Genomic DNA, 19779 nt, shown 5'->3' with positions numbered 1-19779 from the left:
TGCTTTCCCGCATGATTTCCCTCTTCAGTGTTGGATGATCGCTGTCCCTAATCTGTCCCTCATCGCCAATGGTCTCCGCCGGGGACTCCATGTGATGTGGAGATGCTGCTGAGTGAGCATGCTTGTTCTCTGCGGCCACATTCCCGTCCCCTCGCCTGACCTTTCTCCTCTTTGTGTCCGCTGTCTCCCCGTCCTCGTTGTATCTCAGTTCCTCTCTCCAGGCGTTGGTGAGCTGCCAGTAATAAGAATAATCCTCGTCCTCGTTATTCCTCTTGGCAAACATGTTCGCTCTGCTCTGGTTTCAGATACATTAACAGGCTCACTTGTGGCTGCAGGTTTAATGAAACTACAGCTTTATGACATCACCTTTCGGAGACGTCGATGGTTGTTATGGTGCGCGATGTAAACACAGTCTGACGTCAACTCGCAGTGACTAATTTATCAGCGCTACTTCATCAAACCAATGACTATACCCGTGATGATGTGTAATTTGTGATTGTAATCACTGTATAACACACAGAGCAGACTGGAGGAACCAACCCCCTTTGTTCCAAATCACCAACAAGAAACAGTTCCAGTTAAACTCTGTTTCTGCAGTGTAATTTAACGAAAACCTCTTCAACTGTACTAGTGGAGTCTTTCATATCATTTCACTTGATATGAAACCAAGCAAATCTGATATATTTATTCATTTGTTTTTATCTCAAAGTATTTTACACAATACATATTTGCATACAATTAAAAGGTTTAATTAAAAGTTATAATTTACTCAGTTCAATGTTAATAGGAAACAGATATGTAAGGGGTGTAAGTGAACAAACGAGATTTCCTAGACGTGGTTCTGAGACGGACAAGCGCTCCCGTTCTTGCCTGCGAGAAACCCAACCTAACCCTAACGGTTGAGGTTTGTTGAGTAATTCAGTCTTCAGCGGATTTACGGACGGTCCCACACATTTGTATATAGCCGAAATAGCTCAGTTGGGAGAGCGTTAGACTGAAGATCTAAAGGTCCCTGGTTCGATCCCGGGTTTCGGCACAAACAGTTTTGCAGCGTCAACTCCTCCAGGCAAACATATCGACTGTGAAGGAAGAGTTTGTTTGTTTGATAGTTATTACCCGCAATAGCGGTTGAAATAGATATGGAATGTTCCCTTATGTCCTCTTTCAATTCTTAACACATAGAAACAATTATTTATGTAGGCTCACTTGAAATGCAACAACGCTTGCAAAGTTACAAAAGAAGTATCTTCTTTGCTCATTTGTCATGGTTCTGTGATGTATACATAAGATAAAGTATTAAATTGGAAGAGGTGGAAATAAGCCATACATTAAAAAAGTTATTTATCTTTGTTTAACCTTGCTTTTGTACTCCTTCCTCTTTGTGTCATAGGGTTTGTACCCATCACAAGGTAATAAGTACAGTCCAAGGCTGTTAGCATGAGTTCAAGAACTTTCTTTAGGTGATTGATTTATGGAAGGTCCTCTCACTCTACTGACAATGTTTTCCATATCTACTACTGAAAAGTAGTAGTGGACTAGAAGACCTATCGTCGTTGGGAGAACATATTGTTAATGCCTCTAATATCCTCTTTCAGGGGAGTGTGTACAGAGCCTTTGAGAAAGTTCTCTTTGTCACCACATCCATTCTGGGGGCCAGGGAAGGTCTCAGAAATCAGAGTCTTCAGATCTTCAGTGCCAAAGAAATCAGAAAAACTGACAGCCACTAAAACAGATTGTAGACACACCTCTGCTGGCGAATGAGATCCGAAATGAATCCGAAAGTTCTAAGCTTCTCTATTCCTTCAGTCCACACACACAAGTTGGAAATAATCATTTGAAATGCAGCATTTCAGCAGAATTTTCTAGGCTTGCTAAACAAAGTTATCCTTACATTCATTGGCACAATATCTTCTTAGCTCCTTCATCAAGGCATTGCGATGTACAAATACAATATAGATTTATTTGAAGCAGGTGGCAATAGGCCTCTGTGTTGATGTTGAAAATGTAATTTTCTTAACCCTGCCCTGCTATACCCTTGTGTGTGTTTGAGAGAGCGCAAAGGAGTAGGATAGAGAAGGAGGGAGGAGATACTAAACAAACATTTTCAGTAATGCTTCCCAATTGAGTTCAACTGCACAAAGTAGAGACAGAAGGCAGATATCCAGTTCTTCATCTTAAAACAGTGCATAAGATGACAGCTTCACATTAGATCACAATTGTTTTAAAGCATTTTTCACTAGAGATAAAACTTTACATGTGCCTATATTCTATTTTGTCATGTCAGGGATTCTGGTCCAAATGTTGAGTTTATATGCATTAGTCTTATACGATGTAGGTGTTCTGGATGTAAAACCTGGAAAAACACAAAACAGTCAGACTGTCACAACATATGGAATCCTGACTCCTATTATTGAGTTAAAATCTTTAATTTAGTCAATTCAATAAATCAGGTGTGTTATTGTCACTCCAACCAAGCATCATAATTCAGATATCAGTTTGGGAAAAATATAATTTAATCTCTTGAGATACAGAAAATCCATACCAACAAACTGTGTGTGTGAAATCTGAATCTATACACTTCTTTGAGTAAATGAAGGAACTCAACCTCATATGTAAAGTGAAAATGTGTTTGTACTCTCAGAATCAATTACATTCTATACAGGGTTTGTTATTCACTGTCAAGCTCCTCTACAGAAACAGGTAATCCGGTTTTAGCATGGTAAAGGTCCCTTAATGAGTGGAGTTCTTCCATCAAGCTCTTGTTTTGGTTCTCCAGAACTTCCACACGCTCTTGCAGGCATTTCACATATTCCTTCTTCATCTGTCGACATTTACGGGCTGCATGTCTGAGGGAGGGAAACAAATCACTCCAACTGAAAGGTTATGCAGAGGGGACTTACAGCAAGTGTAGTTCCTAGATTTGTAGAGGGTATAGCACAAGAGTATAAACTGGCCTCTCTTGATGTTTTCCAGCATACAAAACACTTTTTAAAAAGAGTCAATTAGTCTAAAAACTTTCAGAAATGATGGCCAAAGATGCAAAAATGTGATTACAGCTGTAAAATCAAGGAAATGTCAATGGGGTCAGTTATGTGATGAATGTAATGTTTAAACACACAAAGCACAAGTTTGGATTAGTTTATTTTTTGAGTTCTAATAGTTCAGTTGTATCCATGTTTGACCTTTATGTATTCTGTGCAGATTATCTCTGAACATTTAACAGTTTTGATTTGATTGTTTTGATCCTAAACTTACTTGTTGTTTTCCCGCATGATCTCCCTCTTCTTCGTTGGATGATCAGTCTCGCTGTCCCTCGTCTCTCCCTCGTGGTTAATGGTCTCCTCCTCCGGGGACTCTGCGTGATGTGGAGAGGCTGCTGGAGGAACAACCTTGTTCTCTGCGGCCACATTCCCGTCCCCTCGCCTGACCTTTCTCCTCTTTGTGTCTACTGTCTCCCCGTCCTCGTTGTATCTCTTGTCCTCTCTCCAGGCGTTGGTGAGCTGCCAGTAATAAGAATAATCCTCTCCCTCGTTATTCCGCTTATTAAACATGTTCGCTCTGCTCGGGAATCCGATACATTGACAGGCTCCAGCATGGTTGCAATTGTTAAACTACCGCTTTCTGACGTCATTAACTGAACCTATGGTTGCTATGGCGCGCTGTGAACACACGCCGCATGGTCGCGACACATGTAGTTTGACGTCAACATCAACAATGACTAACCTAATGTTTGTTATCCGAATCATTGTGTATAACTACCCGACAGAGAAGGTAAACTAGTAAGACTGGTAAACTCATTTTAAACACACTGAATAAGAGCAGCACATTACATTACAGTGTCTCTCTACAGTGTAATTCAACTCTATTAGGGGTGTCTTTGTCTGTTTGCTTTAATGGGATACTACAAATTGTGAATATTATTATTCTATGAAGTACAATGTGTACAGGATAATTAGTAGGAACTGGGCTCGTTTGGGTCAATGCCAGAAATCTATCCGAATGACAGTCACGTGTAGGTACAGTTGGCCGAAATAGCTCAGTTGGGAGAGCGTTAGACTGAAGATCTAAAGGTCCCTGGTTCGATCCCGGGTTTCGGCATAACAAGACTTTTAAATGTACGCGTGACAGCTACATCAGACAAAAAAATAGACATAAAGAATGAACTTAAACGGAATATTCAAACCCTTATCTCGTCTCTTCAGTTCTGAATTCACACTAGTTTATAAAGTCATCTATAATACCACATAATTTTCACTGCTTGCTCAACAAATCTGCAACTGAAGTATCTTCTTTTGCTAATGAAAGAGGTGGAAATAAGCCTCTACATTAAAACTGTGATTTGTTTGTTGTTGCACTTGTACTCACTCTTCCTATTTTAAGTTTTGAACCCATCTGAAGACAATACGTGCAGTCCAAGGCAATAAGCCTGTGTTCATGAAGGCTTTATGTGGCCTGGTTGATTTATGGGACACCGTCTCTTTCAGGTATTTGCACGGGAATCATTTGTTTACCTGGAGTGCGGCCCGCAAGTCTATTATGAATAACCGATTATTCATTCACCTGTTGAGCTGAGTGATGTATAGCGTTATTGAACAGCAGGTTAGACATTCGTTGTGGTCTGTCAACTCTTATCTGCTAATTTTTAACTCTCCGTTGGCTTAATCCCCACAATCCGCAATGAACTCCGAGAACCGTTTCCCCCGGAAGTACTTCGCTAAGGTCCCTGGGAAATGTAGTAAAACCAGACGCAGAAAATAACGCCGGGAACCACCAAACGTAGCCTGTGTTGGTTTGTTAATGGATGAGACCTCATGTCATTGTTGCCGTGTTGTCATGGTATATTGTGTTTTAAGTGTATTTAATGAAATCACATGGAATGGATGGATGTTTAATGTTATTAGTTAAAAGTTCAATTTAACAGTCATTCCTTTCCACTTGTCGCCTGAAATGGTTTAAAGTTTCAGTGGTTAACTACACAAAAAAAGACAATTAATGTAACTCCTTAAAATATTCAATATGAAGGATTTTAATATGCCTGGAAGCTACTGCAAAAAGAAATACTAGTTTAATTATATGCAATTCACCACTCCTAACACTGCTGCTAAATATATACAATTACATTTACATATTCACTAAGAAATGTTCACATCGCTATAATATATAATATAATAATAATCCGTTACGTCTAAGCAAATTATTTGATTTCCAATATCAAACCTTTCAGTATATAATTTAGAATATATACACTTCAATTTCTGGCAGGGGTGGGAATCGAACAGGGGACCTTGGGATCAATCTCCCTCAAATCAATGTTTATAAAAACAGAAAATAAAGTTTTTAAAATAATTTGGTTGGGAGGTGTGTGAGTGTGTGCGTCACAGGGAAGTAGTGGGATTATTAAATATCACCTCCACCTTCTTATTATCAGATTTGGAACAGTGAGTATTGTTATTGATATTCTCTGTTGACCCCACTATCCCTTTCGTCTAGATTCCTACAACATTAATGCATGTTTTTCTTTCTTCTGTCTGCTTCTCTTTTCTTCTTCCCCCTTCTGCATTGAAGTGGAGCATTTCTCACTACAGATAACACTAAATGCACCCATGTTCCATTTTGGTATTATGTCAGTGAATCTGGTCCGGATCTTTACTTAACATGAAGTAGTCTTGTGTTCTGGATTTAAAGCCAGACATACACAATACAGCCAGATTGTCACAACATGTGTATTTCTGACTCCTATTGTTGAGTTAAAATATTTAATTTTGTCAATTTGGTGAATCAGATTGTTACTCCGACCAAGCATCATACTCCAGCTTTCAGTTTTGGGAAGTGGTAGGTCCACTGTGAGACAATGAAGGGAACTGTTGTTAAGTGAAAACAGCATTTACTCAGATTTCATACAGTGTTTGTTAGTCACTGTCAATCTCCTCTGCCTCTACAGAAACAGGCAATCCAGTTTTAGCACTGACAATTTCCCTCATTGTGTTGACTTCTGCCATCAGGGTATGGTTTTGGTTCTCCAAAGCTGCCACGCGAGTTTCTAGTTGTTTTACATATTCTTTCTTCATTTGTCGACATCTACGGGCTGCAAATCTGAGGGAGGTAAACAAATCTGTTGTCAGTCCAAATCAAATGTTATTGGCTTGTCTTAAATCCCATACGATGCCTCAAAAGGCTTTACTGGCCCACAGCAGCCGACTGATCCTGACTGCTATTCCCCACATACCCAAACAAAGGATTTGAGAAATTGAAGGTTGTTTACCGAAAGCCTGTGTAAATCAGGTTGAAGAACACTGTAAACTAGCAGACAGTACATACATAATACAACTGTACAGTTCAATCAAACAAACTCCAAAACCCATTAACTAAACACTATTCGTATAATTGGTCCTATTGTGTGTATTGCCAGTGTTGTCACAACCAAAAGGTTCTCACACAAATCCTTCCTCTCTGCATTGAAAAACTTGACAAACACCAAAAGCTGGGACTGATTATTTATATCAGTCGGTTGATCCTCAATCTCATCCTCAATCTGTCTGCATCCTCTGCTAATCCATCAAATCTTCTACAAGCTGTTTTTGCTGACAGAGCCTCGAAGAGCTGAGCCTCCCCTGTGATTGCGCAACATCTCAGCAACAGGATGGAGCGCGGGCATTTAGCGCGCGCCTGCCTGTTTCAATCTCCCCTCTACGTCACCGGTGTCATTTCTCGTCTCAGCTCCTCTCTGTGTTTGGTATCATCACTCATACGAACGGTGTGTAGCAGTGAGGCACCGTGAGAGAACTTTTGTTCAGCATTTAAACTAAATTGGGATTTGTGTTTAATCAATATCCCAGACTCTTATAAGTATGTTCCCATAAAGTGCCGCTGTTTCGTTTCGTAACGGCGTTTTACGTTTCCACTTTTTATGATAGCCACCGTCTTTGAACACATAAGACACACTGGCCGCCCCGTGGTTGTTATAAGTCCAACAAATAATACATTTGATTTTAGCAGTCTTCGCGTACTCGTTTGGCCTGAGCCATGTCTCCGTGTGCGTCTCTGGTCAAGATGCAGCAATGGCAGGACCCCTGAAGCTCTGCTGTGATGTCCTATCAGCGCCTGTACAAAACTCTCACCAAACTATTACCTTTCGTATTTTCATATTAGACGTTTTGAGTTCCGGAAAACATACACACACACAGTCTTGTTCAAGTTTTATCGTAAACGTACTACAACTAAACGTACTTGTTGTTTTCCCGTATGATTTCCTTTTTCAAGGTCTGTCCCACACGACTCATGATCTCCTCCGTGGACTCTGCGAGATATCGAGTGGCTGCTGGAGAAACATCCTTGTTCTCTGCGGCCACACTCTCATCCCCTTGTCCGATCTTTCTCCTCTTTGTATCCAATGTCTCCCCATCCTCGTGGTATCTCAGTTCCTCTCTCCAGTCATTCATCAGATGCCAGTAATAAGAATGTCCTCCACTCTTCCTCTTGGCAAACATGTTTGCTCTGCTTGGGTAACAGTCATTTACACTGTGAGATTGCGCTCATGACGATGGGTTTTAATCTAGATCTATGATGGCATTGATGTTGTCACTGCAGTCTGACGCCAGCTGCCACCTGCCACACACCAAAAAACAAAAACGTTCATATTGACGAAACGAGCACTACCTCATTAAATCGCGTCAACGTAAACATCGCTGCTTTTTACATGAAGCATACTAGAGACACAAATCAATGTTGAAATTCTCATAAAGATTCTATGGTAAAAATCTCCGCAGAACACATTGAATAACGACAGCACATTCCTGCAATGATTTCTCTCACTGGCCACTAGAGGTCAGTCCACTACTACTACTATTTTTAATTTATGTTAGTTTTTCCAAATTTGTTTGGCAGTGACATGAATCAAAACGCCCATACATGGAGCTACAATTCAGCTCGCTTCGTGCGCGCTTCGAAATTTGCGATCTGTCGGTCTGTCTCGGACAGTTTTCGGATCACTGGATCGGCTCGCTGACTAATTAAGTGAAGTTGGATAATTTCCCACGGCACACCTGACGATCTCTCACGGCACACCGGTTGAAAAACACTGGTCTACACAATACTACAACACGGGGCGTCCCAACATACAAAACACTGTTTTAGTTTAGAAAAAATAGTGTCAGTTAGTCTAATAACTTTCAGAAATCATGGCCGAGGATGCAAAAGATTACAACAATTGTTTTCCCGCATGATCTCCCTCTTCTCTGTTGGATGATCAGTCTTGCTGTCCCTCGTCCGCTGACTCCGTGTGATGTGGAGAGTCATTCATCAGATGCCAGTAATAAGATTAATCATCTCCCTCTTGGCAAACATGTTCGCTCGATTTGCTCGATACATTAACAGGCTCACCTGTGGCGGCAACCATACATCTTTGTGACGTCATCTTCTGAGATAATTGTTCTATGGCGCTATAAACGCATGTTGCAGGTGCGACACTAAATCTAACGTCAAGTCACCACCCAGGCACAAACAAATGAACAAACAAATCTACACATCTAAGTTTTGGGTTTTTCTAAATTAAATTTGTTTTATAAATCATTCAAATCATTCAATCGCGTAGACACAACAATGCAAGCTTCCGGAACTTATCAGCTCGGCCTCGTTTAGGAGTCTGAGACATAAGATAATGTGGCAGTTAGGAAGGGCTTGTGTTTCAACCATATAATCTCGTTTGTAGCAGATCAAGGATACAATATAAAGTGCATTTGGCCATTGGCTTTCAATCGGCATAATATCAATACAACTACACAAAAACCGTAACACAAGCCCGATCTACAAAACAAACAAAAGACACCACAAAACAACGCCTCCCCGTCAAAACAACCGGCGCTGGCCAAAGTTGCAAATCAAGCAAACCCATCCATTTATTCTTGACAAACATTATCACTTTACAACATATGGACATCCACCACCCACAACAACAGAAAAACCACTTATCCTGTGCGCACCACGCCGCCCAGCTTGAGGACAGCAAAAATCGCTTCTAATTGACCGCTGTGCACAATGTATAAGTTAAGTGAGCTCCACAAACTCCAAATTACCTTACTGGAGTCTAAAGTCTTTTTTGTTTTGTTTAGCTTTGTAAAAAAACAATCGGTAATAGCCTGAATATAGAAATACAGGACACATCAGGGTCATTTTAGAATAAGTCGGGACACTTAAATAAAAATACCTAAATTATGGGCCTGTCACGGGACAAAATTGGACATATGGTCCCCCTGTAGGACTTTTACAACAACATATCTGACATCTTTGTCCAGAAGGAAAAGCGAATGGACCTCATTTACAATTACAGGTAAGACCATGCAAGATATGTTTCCATTTGTTTAAATATGAATAGTTGAATTGTGAATGGAAGCGTCCTCTATCAGGTTCATATGTTTTTAAATCTGGCTCTGATTCAAGTCGGAGCCTCCCCAGTTTACTAACCTCGTCGCACGTCACTGTTGTAGATGGACCTCTAGTGGAAAGTGAAAGAATTGCAGATTTGTCGAAATGTTCCCAGCTTTAGACTGAAGAGCTAAACGTCTGCGGTTCGATCCTTGGCTTCGGCAGGCGGAGCAATCATAGACGGTAGTAGACTTCAAACTTATAGATGACTGTTTAGGTTAAAAAGTGCAGCACAGGTAGAAATGGGACACATTCGGGAAATTCATTTCATTTTCTATTCCTTGAATTGTGAATACACTTCAGTTTGGAAGCATCGTATCTTATTTGTCAGGCATATGTAAGGTCAATTGAAACAGGTGGGAATGATCCTCTATATCTATGCTTCACCTTGCTCTTGAACTCTGCCCTCTTTGTGTCATGTGTGTGTGAGAGTGGAGGTACACAAAACAAACTTGCACGTAGCTCATCTGTGCTTTTTGAATTTTCACTTCTCAAATATGTTTTCATTTCAAATTCAGTTTTAAATCACTATTTATTCCCCTTTCAACCTTTTGATGCAATGGGTTTCCTTATGGTGACAGAGTGAAGGGGCTTTGTTTGCTGGACTGTTCTGTTTAACCAAACTTAATGTTTGGGGGGTTTAAATACAGCATTCTGAAACATCTTTGTGGTTGGTTTGTTGTGATAACTGCGGCTTTAATCTTCTCCACAGAAGTACTAATCAAAATCCCTTTTATATTCAGACACAATAACGATCAGATCCGAAGCCTTGAATTACACATCAAGGTCACGACCTGTGTGAAACACAACTCATCCGCTCAGCACTTTATTACACTGTGTCGCTTCACATTTCACGCTCAGTGCGGTGGCGCAGATGAATCACGGCAGAGAGATGATGAGTCTAACTCACTCAGATAACGTATACCAAAAATAGCCTCGATTTGTTTCCAGAATTCATCAAGTATTCATGAAGAAAGGTTTGTGAAAAGGCGCTGCTCTTCTCTCATAGGTCAATTTCCTGCCCGGGTCTTTGTCCCGTTATCACACAAACACCCCCCACACCCTCCTCCGCCCAATAAGTGACGCAACTGGACTCATCTCACTCCCCATTCAAGTCGCGCTTTATCGGCCGCTCATGCTTGTAATTACGAAGCGTGCCAGACCTCGACGCGCACGGCCGAATAAATAAGACTTGAGAAGAAAGCATTGATTATCGTATTGTATTTAATTGTATAACCGCCCTTTGACTTTAAGATAACACACACGATCCAAAACAAACTGATTTCGGATCCCGATGGTGGCTTCGTGTTTTCTGAGCCGTGGATGAAGAAACAAAAGGCCTGCAGCAGCGTGTTGTTTGCACAGTTGATGTTGCGTGCCATCCTTTATTAGCATTTCAAGTTTATGGGTGTTGGGTGAGGTAATATGATAATTAATTTAATACGAATATAAAAGTAAAGCAGATCTAAGCAATAAAGAACGAATAGTGAACTCCAGTGGCCCTCCAGACTCTTCTATTTCCTCTTGCCTATTCGTGCCATCAGTTCCGCGTTGGCCGCCGCCTTGGTCCTCATGTCCTGGTTCTTGGCGAGGTCTATGAGGACGCTGAGGATGCTGGTGGGGACGTCGAGGGAGAGCGCAAACCGTGAGCCCTGCTGAGCCCTCTTTGGCACTCGGAAGGCCGGGCGCTGGGCCCGCGCTTGCCGGATCGCGGAGCGAAGATCCGTCGGGAACAACGAGTTCAACAACGCGTCGCCGCGCGTCAGGACGTCGGCGGCTAACTCGTTGCTACGTGTGTCCTCGGCCGGTCTCCTGCTCCCGTGAGCCTGAACGCACCACAGCAGCAGCGCCACCCATAAACACACACCACGCACACCTCGCATGGTCAAGACTCGGTCTGTGGGGAGACAAGAGGAGATCAGCTGACGACACTTAGATTTGCTTTAAGTTAGTGTGTTTCTTCAATTAACTAACTAATCAATTAGTTATTCGATGCTGATGAAGAACATTCAAGCGTTCAATAGGATGCAACTCAAAAGTGCAAAGGGGAGCACATTACACCAATAACCTGCCGATGGTGTAGGAACTGGACGAGTTCACGTTAGTTTTGATATTTGATGAGACATTAAAGAAACACACAAGTAAATCAGTTTTCATGCGACAAAAATGCGTTCTGTTTACTTTAGCATTTAGGATCATGAAATTGTGCATCTGTTCTATTAAATAAGACACCTTGTCATGAGAAAGCAGAATGAGGCATTTATCCACACTCACCAGTCTGTGGAATCAAAAAGGCACTTTCTTCTTCCCCCTGTGTGCTGAAGCAGAGTGTGCTTTGCTTAGCTTTGTTTTCTCTCTGATGTCCTGCGATGTCTTCTGTCTCTATCGGCTGCTCCTGCGTCCCGTGTGGCTCACAGCCCGGCGTTCATCTGCACCTCTGTCTTCATCGCCGTCCCTCTTCACCGTGATACTTGTGCTTATCGTTTGCATCTCTTCATCCCATCGCCCTCCCCTCATTTCGTCTCATTTCCTCTGAACTTATTGCTCTCTGTCGCTTTCTAAAAATAACATCACAATAGTTTGGTTTTTAGTGAATCGGTCATTAGAAGATCAAACATAGAACAAAGTGAGGAAGAGATTAATACAACAAACTCACGCATGCAGAGAACAAATATTTATGATTGCATAGCTCTACGATTTAAAAACCGTTTGAATGAAAATGAATAGTGGGTTTAAAATCATCAATTTTGTTATTATGCAAATAAACAAGGTTATGGATACAAATACAAATATATACAAATATACCAGAGCGGATTTCCAAATACTTGATGTATTTATGTGGCCTTTTAAACACTTTGTCTATATGGTGCAAACTAAGACACTAACATGAATGATGATGACTGAACAAGCAGCTACAACATAGTGCTGATATAGATATTGATCCAAATCTGATGGATGAAAATCAGCAAGGGGTCAAGGGTCAAATTTGTGAAGCAATAAACAAGGGAAGAAACATCTGCTACACAATGTGCCGCTGAGGTAAAGAAGACTGAGCCAGATGAAACAGTTTTGAAATTATTTGTATGATTAATGGAAAAACTATCATTTGTTTGGTGGTAATTGTAGGTGTATATGTCTTTTACTTGTTCTTTATCACATTATAGATATTGTACAAATATTCTTCCGGGTGATTTTGACAGATATGTGTGTAACCAACAGTCTGCAAAATCTGCACCTGGTGCATGGAGGGAATAAACATCCTGTCATGTGTCAAGTGGCTATGCAAGTGTAACTGATCCGGAGTGATTGGCTGCATGCTATGTGGGAAACACCTGACACCCTGTGGTCAACACCAGGAGTGGTTCCTTTTAGCATTAATCAAAAGTCATCTCTGCATTTGTTTTTATGTCAATGGTTAAGTGGTCATCATTTCATGTTCCATACCTTGAAACGCTTTTTTTCCGGTTTCTACATAACTGTGTGACATGTATACATTACGCCTCTGTGCTGCTTAAACGAACAAGATGCATAAGGAAATTCGAAAAAGAAAGCCCTCTGGAAGAGAACGAGGAGGAAGAGGATGTCAGGCTCATTGAGAAGAAAGAACAGGACACAGCCTACCTCATTTCTCAAGTCCAGCGCATCAAAGGAATGTGTTCATCTGGCTAATGATACATATATCATCCATTTACAGCCTGAGTGAGATCACTGGACCCTCAGGGCCCCCCGCGGTCTCAACTCATCTCAGTTACCCTGTGGTAAACAAACAGGGGTCACACGGATGTCACCCAGGCTCACACAGAGAACATGTCTGGCTATACGTACCAGCGGCGTCACCATCGTACATACAGCACATGAGGCAGAACTACGCAGGACGGTTAGATGATGTCATCTATTACGACTACAACATTATGGCATTGTGTATGTCAAAAATGCTCAGGGTGTATTATTGCTCACATTGTGACGTAGGATGTGGAAATTTGTCCTATTTATGTTAAGCACAGCTGTGAAAGTGTCTCATCAGTCAACTTTGATCCTATGATAACTGAACAAAAAAAACTAATTGGAAAACTGAACAGAGGAGAATTCAAATCAAGGGTGGAAATCAAATGGTTTGGATTAAGAGGTCTGTGTGTGAGTGAGATCTGGAGTTTTAGATCTCAACTAAGCTTTTTTTTTTGTATTTAGGATGTTTAATGACGTCGTGCAGTGAGTGGTCAGTGTGTTCACCCGCGTCTTGTTGCCAGGATTTTATCTGTTCATACAATGCTTTTTAATTTCAGCTGTCACCTTCGAGCAAAAATAGAATTTTAATTAAGCTTAAACCCACGTGACAGCCATCATATAAATATTATATTTGTGTAGTAAGATAATACCATATCACAATGCAACATCTTAGATATACACAATGTCAAGTCAGGTTAGTTTTATTTGTACAGCCCAATATCACAAACAATGTCTCAAAGGGCTTCACAGACACACAAATTCCTGACACCGCCCAAAGCTCTCTAGGAAGGGGAGGAAAAACTCCAGAGAAAACCTTCAAGTATAAGGAAAAATGGAATTCCAAGAGACATTCCCTCTCCACAAAGGTCTTGGTGTGCAATAGGGACTTCCAGTGGGATTTTACAGAGGGACAATAAAGCATGAAGAGCAGTAAACACAAAGTCATGCACTAGGAAATAACATGCAAGACAGACAGAGAGACAGAGAGACACAGAGAGACAGAGAGAGATAAAGCACAATACAGTGCAGACCAATTATTGAGAGATTTCTCCTGAGGCAATGTACTACAAATACAGGCAGACAAATGTTTTTGTTTCGTTTACAGTATTTTATTTTGTCGGAATGAGCGCTTCTGTTATGTACAATAGAGGACAAAATGTTACAGAAAATATAAATATACTCCTGCTCCACTCTGGTGTTATTGAGTCGCAGTTGTGTCCTGAAATGACAGCAGATGATTTGCTTTAATATTCAGAAGTCCCCCCCCCCCGCCCACACACACACTCCTCCCCTCCTCTCCCACGATCAGTACTAGATGTTACAGTTCTGTGTATCACTAAATCCTAGGCCTCTGCCAGTGCGCAGACTGGCTGCTCCCCCTCATGGCTAACTGATCTCAATGGGCAGGATGGGGGAGGGAGGGAGGCGTGGAGGCCGGGGACAAGGGAACTATATGCCTGGCTACCTGTGCTGTCAAGGCAAAAGAGAAGGTGGAGGGGACGAGGTTGAAGTGGGCAAAATGAGGAACAAACGTGGGACACACACACAGACCATCAGCACTTGCAGATTTTTAAAACCGGAGCCAGTACATGCCGCTGCGCACTCTGTTGTAGTCAGGTAGCTGCTCCACGGGGCCTGAAGGGACAGAGACACCAAGGACAGGTTAGAGTGAACAGAGAGAGATGTTCCAATGTGGATCTGCTACAGCGTCACACAAACACGACTCACCCACAGCTGCCACCGCAGGGCATTTATCATACAGATATTTGGTGCAGACGTCACGGACCATGGTGGATGTCACGGCCTGCAGGGAGAGAGGGAGGGAGGAGCACGGGGATATAAACGCTTAAGCATGACAGTTTGTGTATAGGTTTCTCCAAATCTAATCCAACTTAAACAGGTTCACATCAGTAACTCACATCGATGCGGTCGTCCCACTCTGCCAGAGGAATACGCCGGCCGTAGTTCAGGATGTGTCTGCCAATATCATCGCAAATTGGTGTTGTTCCTAAAAGAAAACAAACACGTGTTGACTTGGGACTCCTACAATGTGTTTACATGTTTGTGAATGTAGGAGAGAAACATGAAGTACCATCAAGCTGTCCCACCAGGCTGGCCTTCAGAGCTTTCTTGGCTCTGGTGATGTCGCTCTCTGTCACTGCGGTGCACAGGTTCATCCTGCAGGTGGCAGAAGTGAAGAAGAGAGACCAATGAGGATCAAAATACGTGAATAAGGAAATATAGTTTTTCATTGTCCAGTGTTTGTGTCTTTGCTATTGTCTGTACTGACTGACCAGGCATTCTGGGCCAGGTGCATCATGTCATCAATTTTTAGCTTCTCGGTCACAAAGTACATTCCCAGCAGCCCGGTGTCGCTGTAGGAGGAGTGGAAAGCCTGGAAGCTGTGACACAGGTTCTCCTCCGCGCACTGACGAGCCAAACGACTGCTCAGGTTCTACATGTGGAGGGCAGGAACAGACATTATAATCACACTAGCATCAGACAGTCATTGTTTCATTTTGAAATACACTATATTCTGTGTTTAGATTGTCAATCTACAGCTAAGCATGGAGACAGACTCCAAACATCCACATGTGTCTGTTTTAGTAAAAAACCTCCAGTATCCAATTGCTAAAAATGGGATATACAAAACGTACTACTACTCTAACCAGGACTGTTAACTCCAGCTGGTAGAGATCAGTTAGAACAGCTACATGTGTCTCAGTGTTCCTCCCGACAGGTCTAGAGGCAGGGGTGAGACCCCCAGACACAGGTTTTCAGAGAGGACCATGATCTCCCCCTTCATAATGGCCACTTAAGGCATGTGCAGCCTCAAGTGGGCAAAGCTTACAGGGGTACGACTGCTGCTTCAGTGAATGCATCACATTTCACGTTTTTTATCCAAAAAGCATCAAAAATAAAGCATCAGACAGCATGTTCCACACCTTTCCACCACCAAAGGTGATGTCGTAGCTGCCAATGATGGAGTTGGCCACCATGAGCGGCACGATGTCTGGACTGGCAGCATTGGCGCCCTCCACAGCAATGGCAATGTGTGCCAGAGGCAAATCGTCATCACGCATGCGGATCTGAAGAGGAAGGACAGGAACAGAGCCAAACACGTTAATTCAAGTAACTTTATTTATATAGCGCCAAATCACAACAAAGCACTTAACATAAGGGGCATTTAAAGAAAATCAGCTGGGGTAAACCTCAGGCGGCACCGGGTGAAGGTTAACCTAATGCACGGAAGGCATCGCTGAAAAAGAAAAAAATCTGAACACTGCTCACCTCACTGCCTGTGAATCTGCAGGGCGACAGCAGGGGGACGGCATCTCCCTCATACTCAGCAGACACTCCACTCAAGTGAGACTGGGCCAAGCTGACCAGCTCCTCGTGGTTCACACCTGTACGGGAGGAACACCAGGAACATGGAGAACCACAGTGATGGCAACACAGAGCGTCATATCACAGTGCCACGAGGAAGGACTAACCTCCAGCAGCAGCTAGCACCATGCGAGGGGCCTTGAAGTGGCTGTTGACATAATCCACTAGGCGTTGGCGGTTGAGAGTCCTGGTAAGAGTTGAATGTTTTTTTTTTAATTAATAAACAGCTGAAATGGTGAGTGATATGATGATAGATGCACGGATGGGAGCATGGCTAATGTATTTCCTCCTACCTGGCATTGTCGGAGGGCCCGAGCACGCTGCGTCCCATCGCCGTGCCCTGGAAGGCCGTGGCGTACAGCAGGTCCAGGCAAACTTCCTGCAGGTTACACCCCACTTCATCCAGCTCACGCAACACCACGGCCCTCTGCTTCTCGATCTCTTCCTCACTCAGCGAGAGGCTCTGCGCCACTTCCGACAGCAGCTCAACAGCTGAGGAAACACACACATACGCACGAAGGATGACATAAAATAATCAGCTTCATAGAGGTAGGTCCAGAAAAAAGACTTCATTAATCTTGCTTGCATTTCCTGTGTGTGTAAATGCACATGATCTAAATTTTTTCTCACCACCAAGTTCATGTTGACAGACTATGTTGAGATGTTTATATGGTTAAAACCTTGGTTAAGGGTTTATTACGCCTTCTACAAAAATGTTTTATAGTAACAAGATAGGGGCTGTAAAACAATCTGTACATAACCTTTCATCTTCCAGAATCAAAGCATGCCTTTGTGAATCAAAGGCATTTACATGTGATGTATAAATGGAGATTAAATATCATTTCACCTTATCAATGGCTGCCTGCAAATGCCATGGTAACACAGTAACAGGTCATCTCACCTTTAGGCAGATCTTTGGCCAGGGTTTTCATGTAGAATGCAGTGTGCTCCCGTGAGGTGTAGGCATTCAGATGAGCACCCATGGACTCAACCTCCTGCTCCAGGGCCGTCTGAGGGCGATTCTTGGTTCCCTGATGAGAGAAGGAACAATTCAATGGCAATGCTTCCAAGTTCTATAGCAGACCAGATGTCAGAAAGCTCTTTAATGTCTACCTTGAAAGCCATGTGCTCCAGGAAGAAACCTGCTCCATTGTGCACCTCACTCTCATAGCGACTGCCAGCGCCTATCCACAGTCCAACCTGTGAACAGGGGCAGAAGAGGCAAATGGGGGATAGGTCAGTGTGCAGCTGGGATCCATCATGCAACATTCAGTGAGAGAAACATGGTCCGTCTAGACAGGATGAGCTTTACAGGCCATACAGGCTCATGGTTACTTACAGTGCAGGTGGCATGTCCCGTCTCTTCAGAAGCAATCCTCAAACCATTGTCCAGGGTAGAAAGGCGAGTTTCCGGCACTCCCACCAGGCTCTGGGCATAGCTCACTGAGGCCTGTCCACGGCGCAGAGACAGCAGGATGGGCTAAAATGAGGACAAAGACAACAGTCAATTAAACCAGTGGTTCCTAAAGTAGGGGACGCAGAGCTACTGCAGGGGGGGATCGGAAGAGGAGCGATATGAATATGTAGCGCCTCAGGTTAATGAATGAGGCGATACTTCTTCGTCTCGCTGCAGACGAATGAGCTTTCAGAGCGCCAGAATGAGCATCCAGAGGCAAAAAACTTCTGATCTAACAAAGGGGCGCGAAATAAAAAGTTTGGGAGCCACTGAATTAAACGACAACTCAACGACATTGTCTGCCAATATGAACACACGGAAAAACAAGTCATGTTTCCTTTTATTTTCCTACTTTTGCACAATTACATTCATTATTAGTATAAGTTTGTTAAGATGATTTGTTTGTTACGTATAATGATTGTTTATCATATAGATGGGAAAATAGACCTATAACTGTTCTCTATCAAAGTCTTGGGACCCCTTATTGCTTCACAAGCAAGGTGAGGAGCCCCTGACTAAAGATTGGAAGAAGGTTAAACAGAATAATCTGGCTTTGAGCGGAAATGGGGTACGGAGAAGATGCTGCATGTTTCTGTTAATACACGATGGAGAGGAGGACACAGTGCTGACTTACATTTGAATTTCTATTTTTAGAAGTGACCCAGCGTGGAGTCAACATGGTGCCAGGCATGTAAACAACTGAAGATGATCCTGACACCATCATCACCTTGACAATATCTGTTAAGGAAATGACTAAAAATAGACAAAACCCCAAAGACCTTTAACTTCCTATGATGATACTGGTTTGATTGTGTTGGGTGAACGAATCTTTTAATTTTCTTCCAACCCAGACAATTGATGATACTTGAGCTAATGATGTCATGACCAAGTGTCACACGCTGACAATGATCACAAAATAGGGTAATGATTTCTTTAACTACTATGAGGATACGGTGTTTCCATCCACGTCCCCCCTCTACTGTACTGTAATGTGGTAACACAGATACAACACAACATCAAAATGTAAACGAAATGAAATATCCTTTGCAAATACTGGATCCCTAAACAGTGCTTCTGGCTAGTTTGGGGGCGATTGTATAAACGGCTCTGTCCATTATCAGCATTATTATTGACAAAGTCAGCAGGATAACACAGTTAGCCACGTAGCTTAGCTGCCTTGAGAGGGCAAATAAGGACAACTAACTAACGTTGTCGTCGATGACCTTGTCAAAGACAACTATACGGAGACAAAATCCAGCTGCTCTGCAACGAGTATATTAACCAGAGATGACATGTCGAGTGTTTGTGACAACACTTTCCGCCTTATTGAACAGTTGACCTTGCATTCAGTACCGGCTAGCTCGTGCTAAGCGGCTAGCCAGCTGCGTCCCTTTACCAACACTGTCAAACGTTTAGCAAACTAGCTTAGCAAGTTAGCCTCGCAGCTAGGCATGGATTTATCATTCTTCGACTAATATTGAAAATGTTTGTTGATCAAAAACATCACCGCTTTCTCCATTAGATATTTCAAGTCACAAAAATCAGTGGGACACTCACGCTGCGGCTTTTGGCGAGGGCTCGACCCACGGTACTCCCAACTCGGCACACAGACGCCGCCATTTTTCAGCAGATAGAAGAAATCAGTACGTGTGACGCTTCTTCGTTATTGTTTCAGTGGCGAATCACCGCTGCACTATGGTGTTGTCGCCACCAAGTGTCCATTAGTTGTACTTGTTACATATCAACCGAAATCTTGCGGATGAGAGACTTTATTTTAGATTAGATTAGAT

General features: G+C 42.6%; 1 protein-coding gene and 2 non-coding genes across 3 annotated transcripts; 2 read left to right on the top strand and 1 right to left on the bottom strand.

Moving 5' to 3' along the window:
* The first annotated feature begins 963 nt into the window (after positions 1-963).
* trnaf-gaa (transfer RNA phenylalanine (anticodon GAA)) lies at positions 964-1036 on the top strand. Its single transcript has one exon. It is a non-coding gene; the product is annotated as a tRNA-Phe (tRNA).
* A 2989-nt stretch (positions 1037-4025) lies between these two features.
* Positions 4026-4098, top strand: trnaf-gaa (transfer RNA phenylalanine (anticodon GAA)). Its single transcript has one exon. It is a non-coding gene; the product is annotated as a tRNA-Phe (tRNA).
* Positions 4099-14542: 10444 nt separating this feature from the next.
* uqcrc1 (ubiquinol-cytochrome c reductase core protein 1) lies at positions 14543-19656 on the bottom strand. The gene is made up of 13 exons (XM_076156878.1): positions 19547-19656; positions 17873-18013; positions 17647-17733; positions 17435-17564; positions 16827-17025; positions 16641-16720; positions 16438-16553; positions 16092-16235; positions 15441-15601; positions 15239-15324; positions 15066-15154; positions 14875-14950; positions 14543-14781 (listed from the first exon to the last, which is right to left on the bottom strand). Exons 1-13 carry the CDS (start codon positions 19607-19609, stop codon positions 14717-14719), a joined length of 1437 nt encoding a protein of 478 aa, XP_076012993.1. The 5' UTR covers positions 19610-19656; the 3' UTR covers positions 14543-14716.
* Positions 19657-19779: the final 123 nt, after the last annotated feature.

The sequence above is a fragment of the Genypterus blacodes genome, unplaced genomic scaffold (assembly GCF_046128005.1).
Source record: "Genypterus blacodes isolate CSIRO-AG114 ecotype Tasmania unplaced genomic scaffold, CSIRO-AGI_Gbla_v1 ptg000070l_1, whole genome shotgun sequence".
Classification (NCBI taxonomy): Eukaryota; Metazoa; Chordata; class Actinopteri; order Ophidiiformes; family Ophidiidae; genus Genypterus; species Genypterus blacodes.
The sequence above is the reverse complement of the archived record's forward strand: the minus strand, read 5'-3'. Positions and strand labels throughout refer to the sequence as shown.

What these genes read in the sequence shown, in the direction of transcription:
- uqcrc1 (XM_076156878.1), bottom strand. Translation starts at nt 19,609, where the DNA reads ATGGCGGCGTCTGTGTGCCGAGTTGGGAGTACCGTGGGTCGAGCCCTC. An exon ending in TGGAGCACATGGCTTTCAAG is followed by an intron (nt 17,565 to 17,646) that starts GTAGACATTAAA and finishes TTCTCTCATCAG; the next exon opens with GGAACCAAGAATCGCCCTCA. An exon ending in GGTGCTAGCTGCTGCTGGAG is followed by an intron (nt 16,554 to 16,640) that starts GTTAGTCCTTCC and finishes CCTCCCGTACAG; the next exon opens with GTGTGAACCACGAGGAGCTG.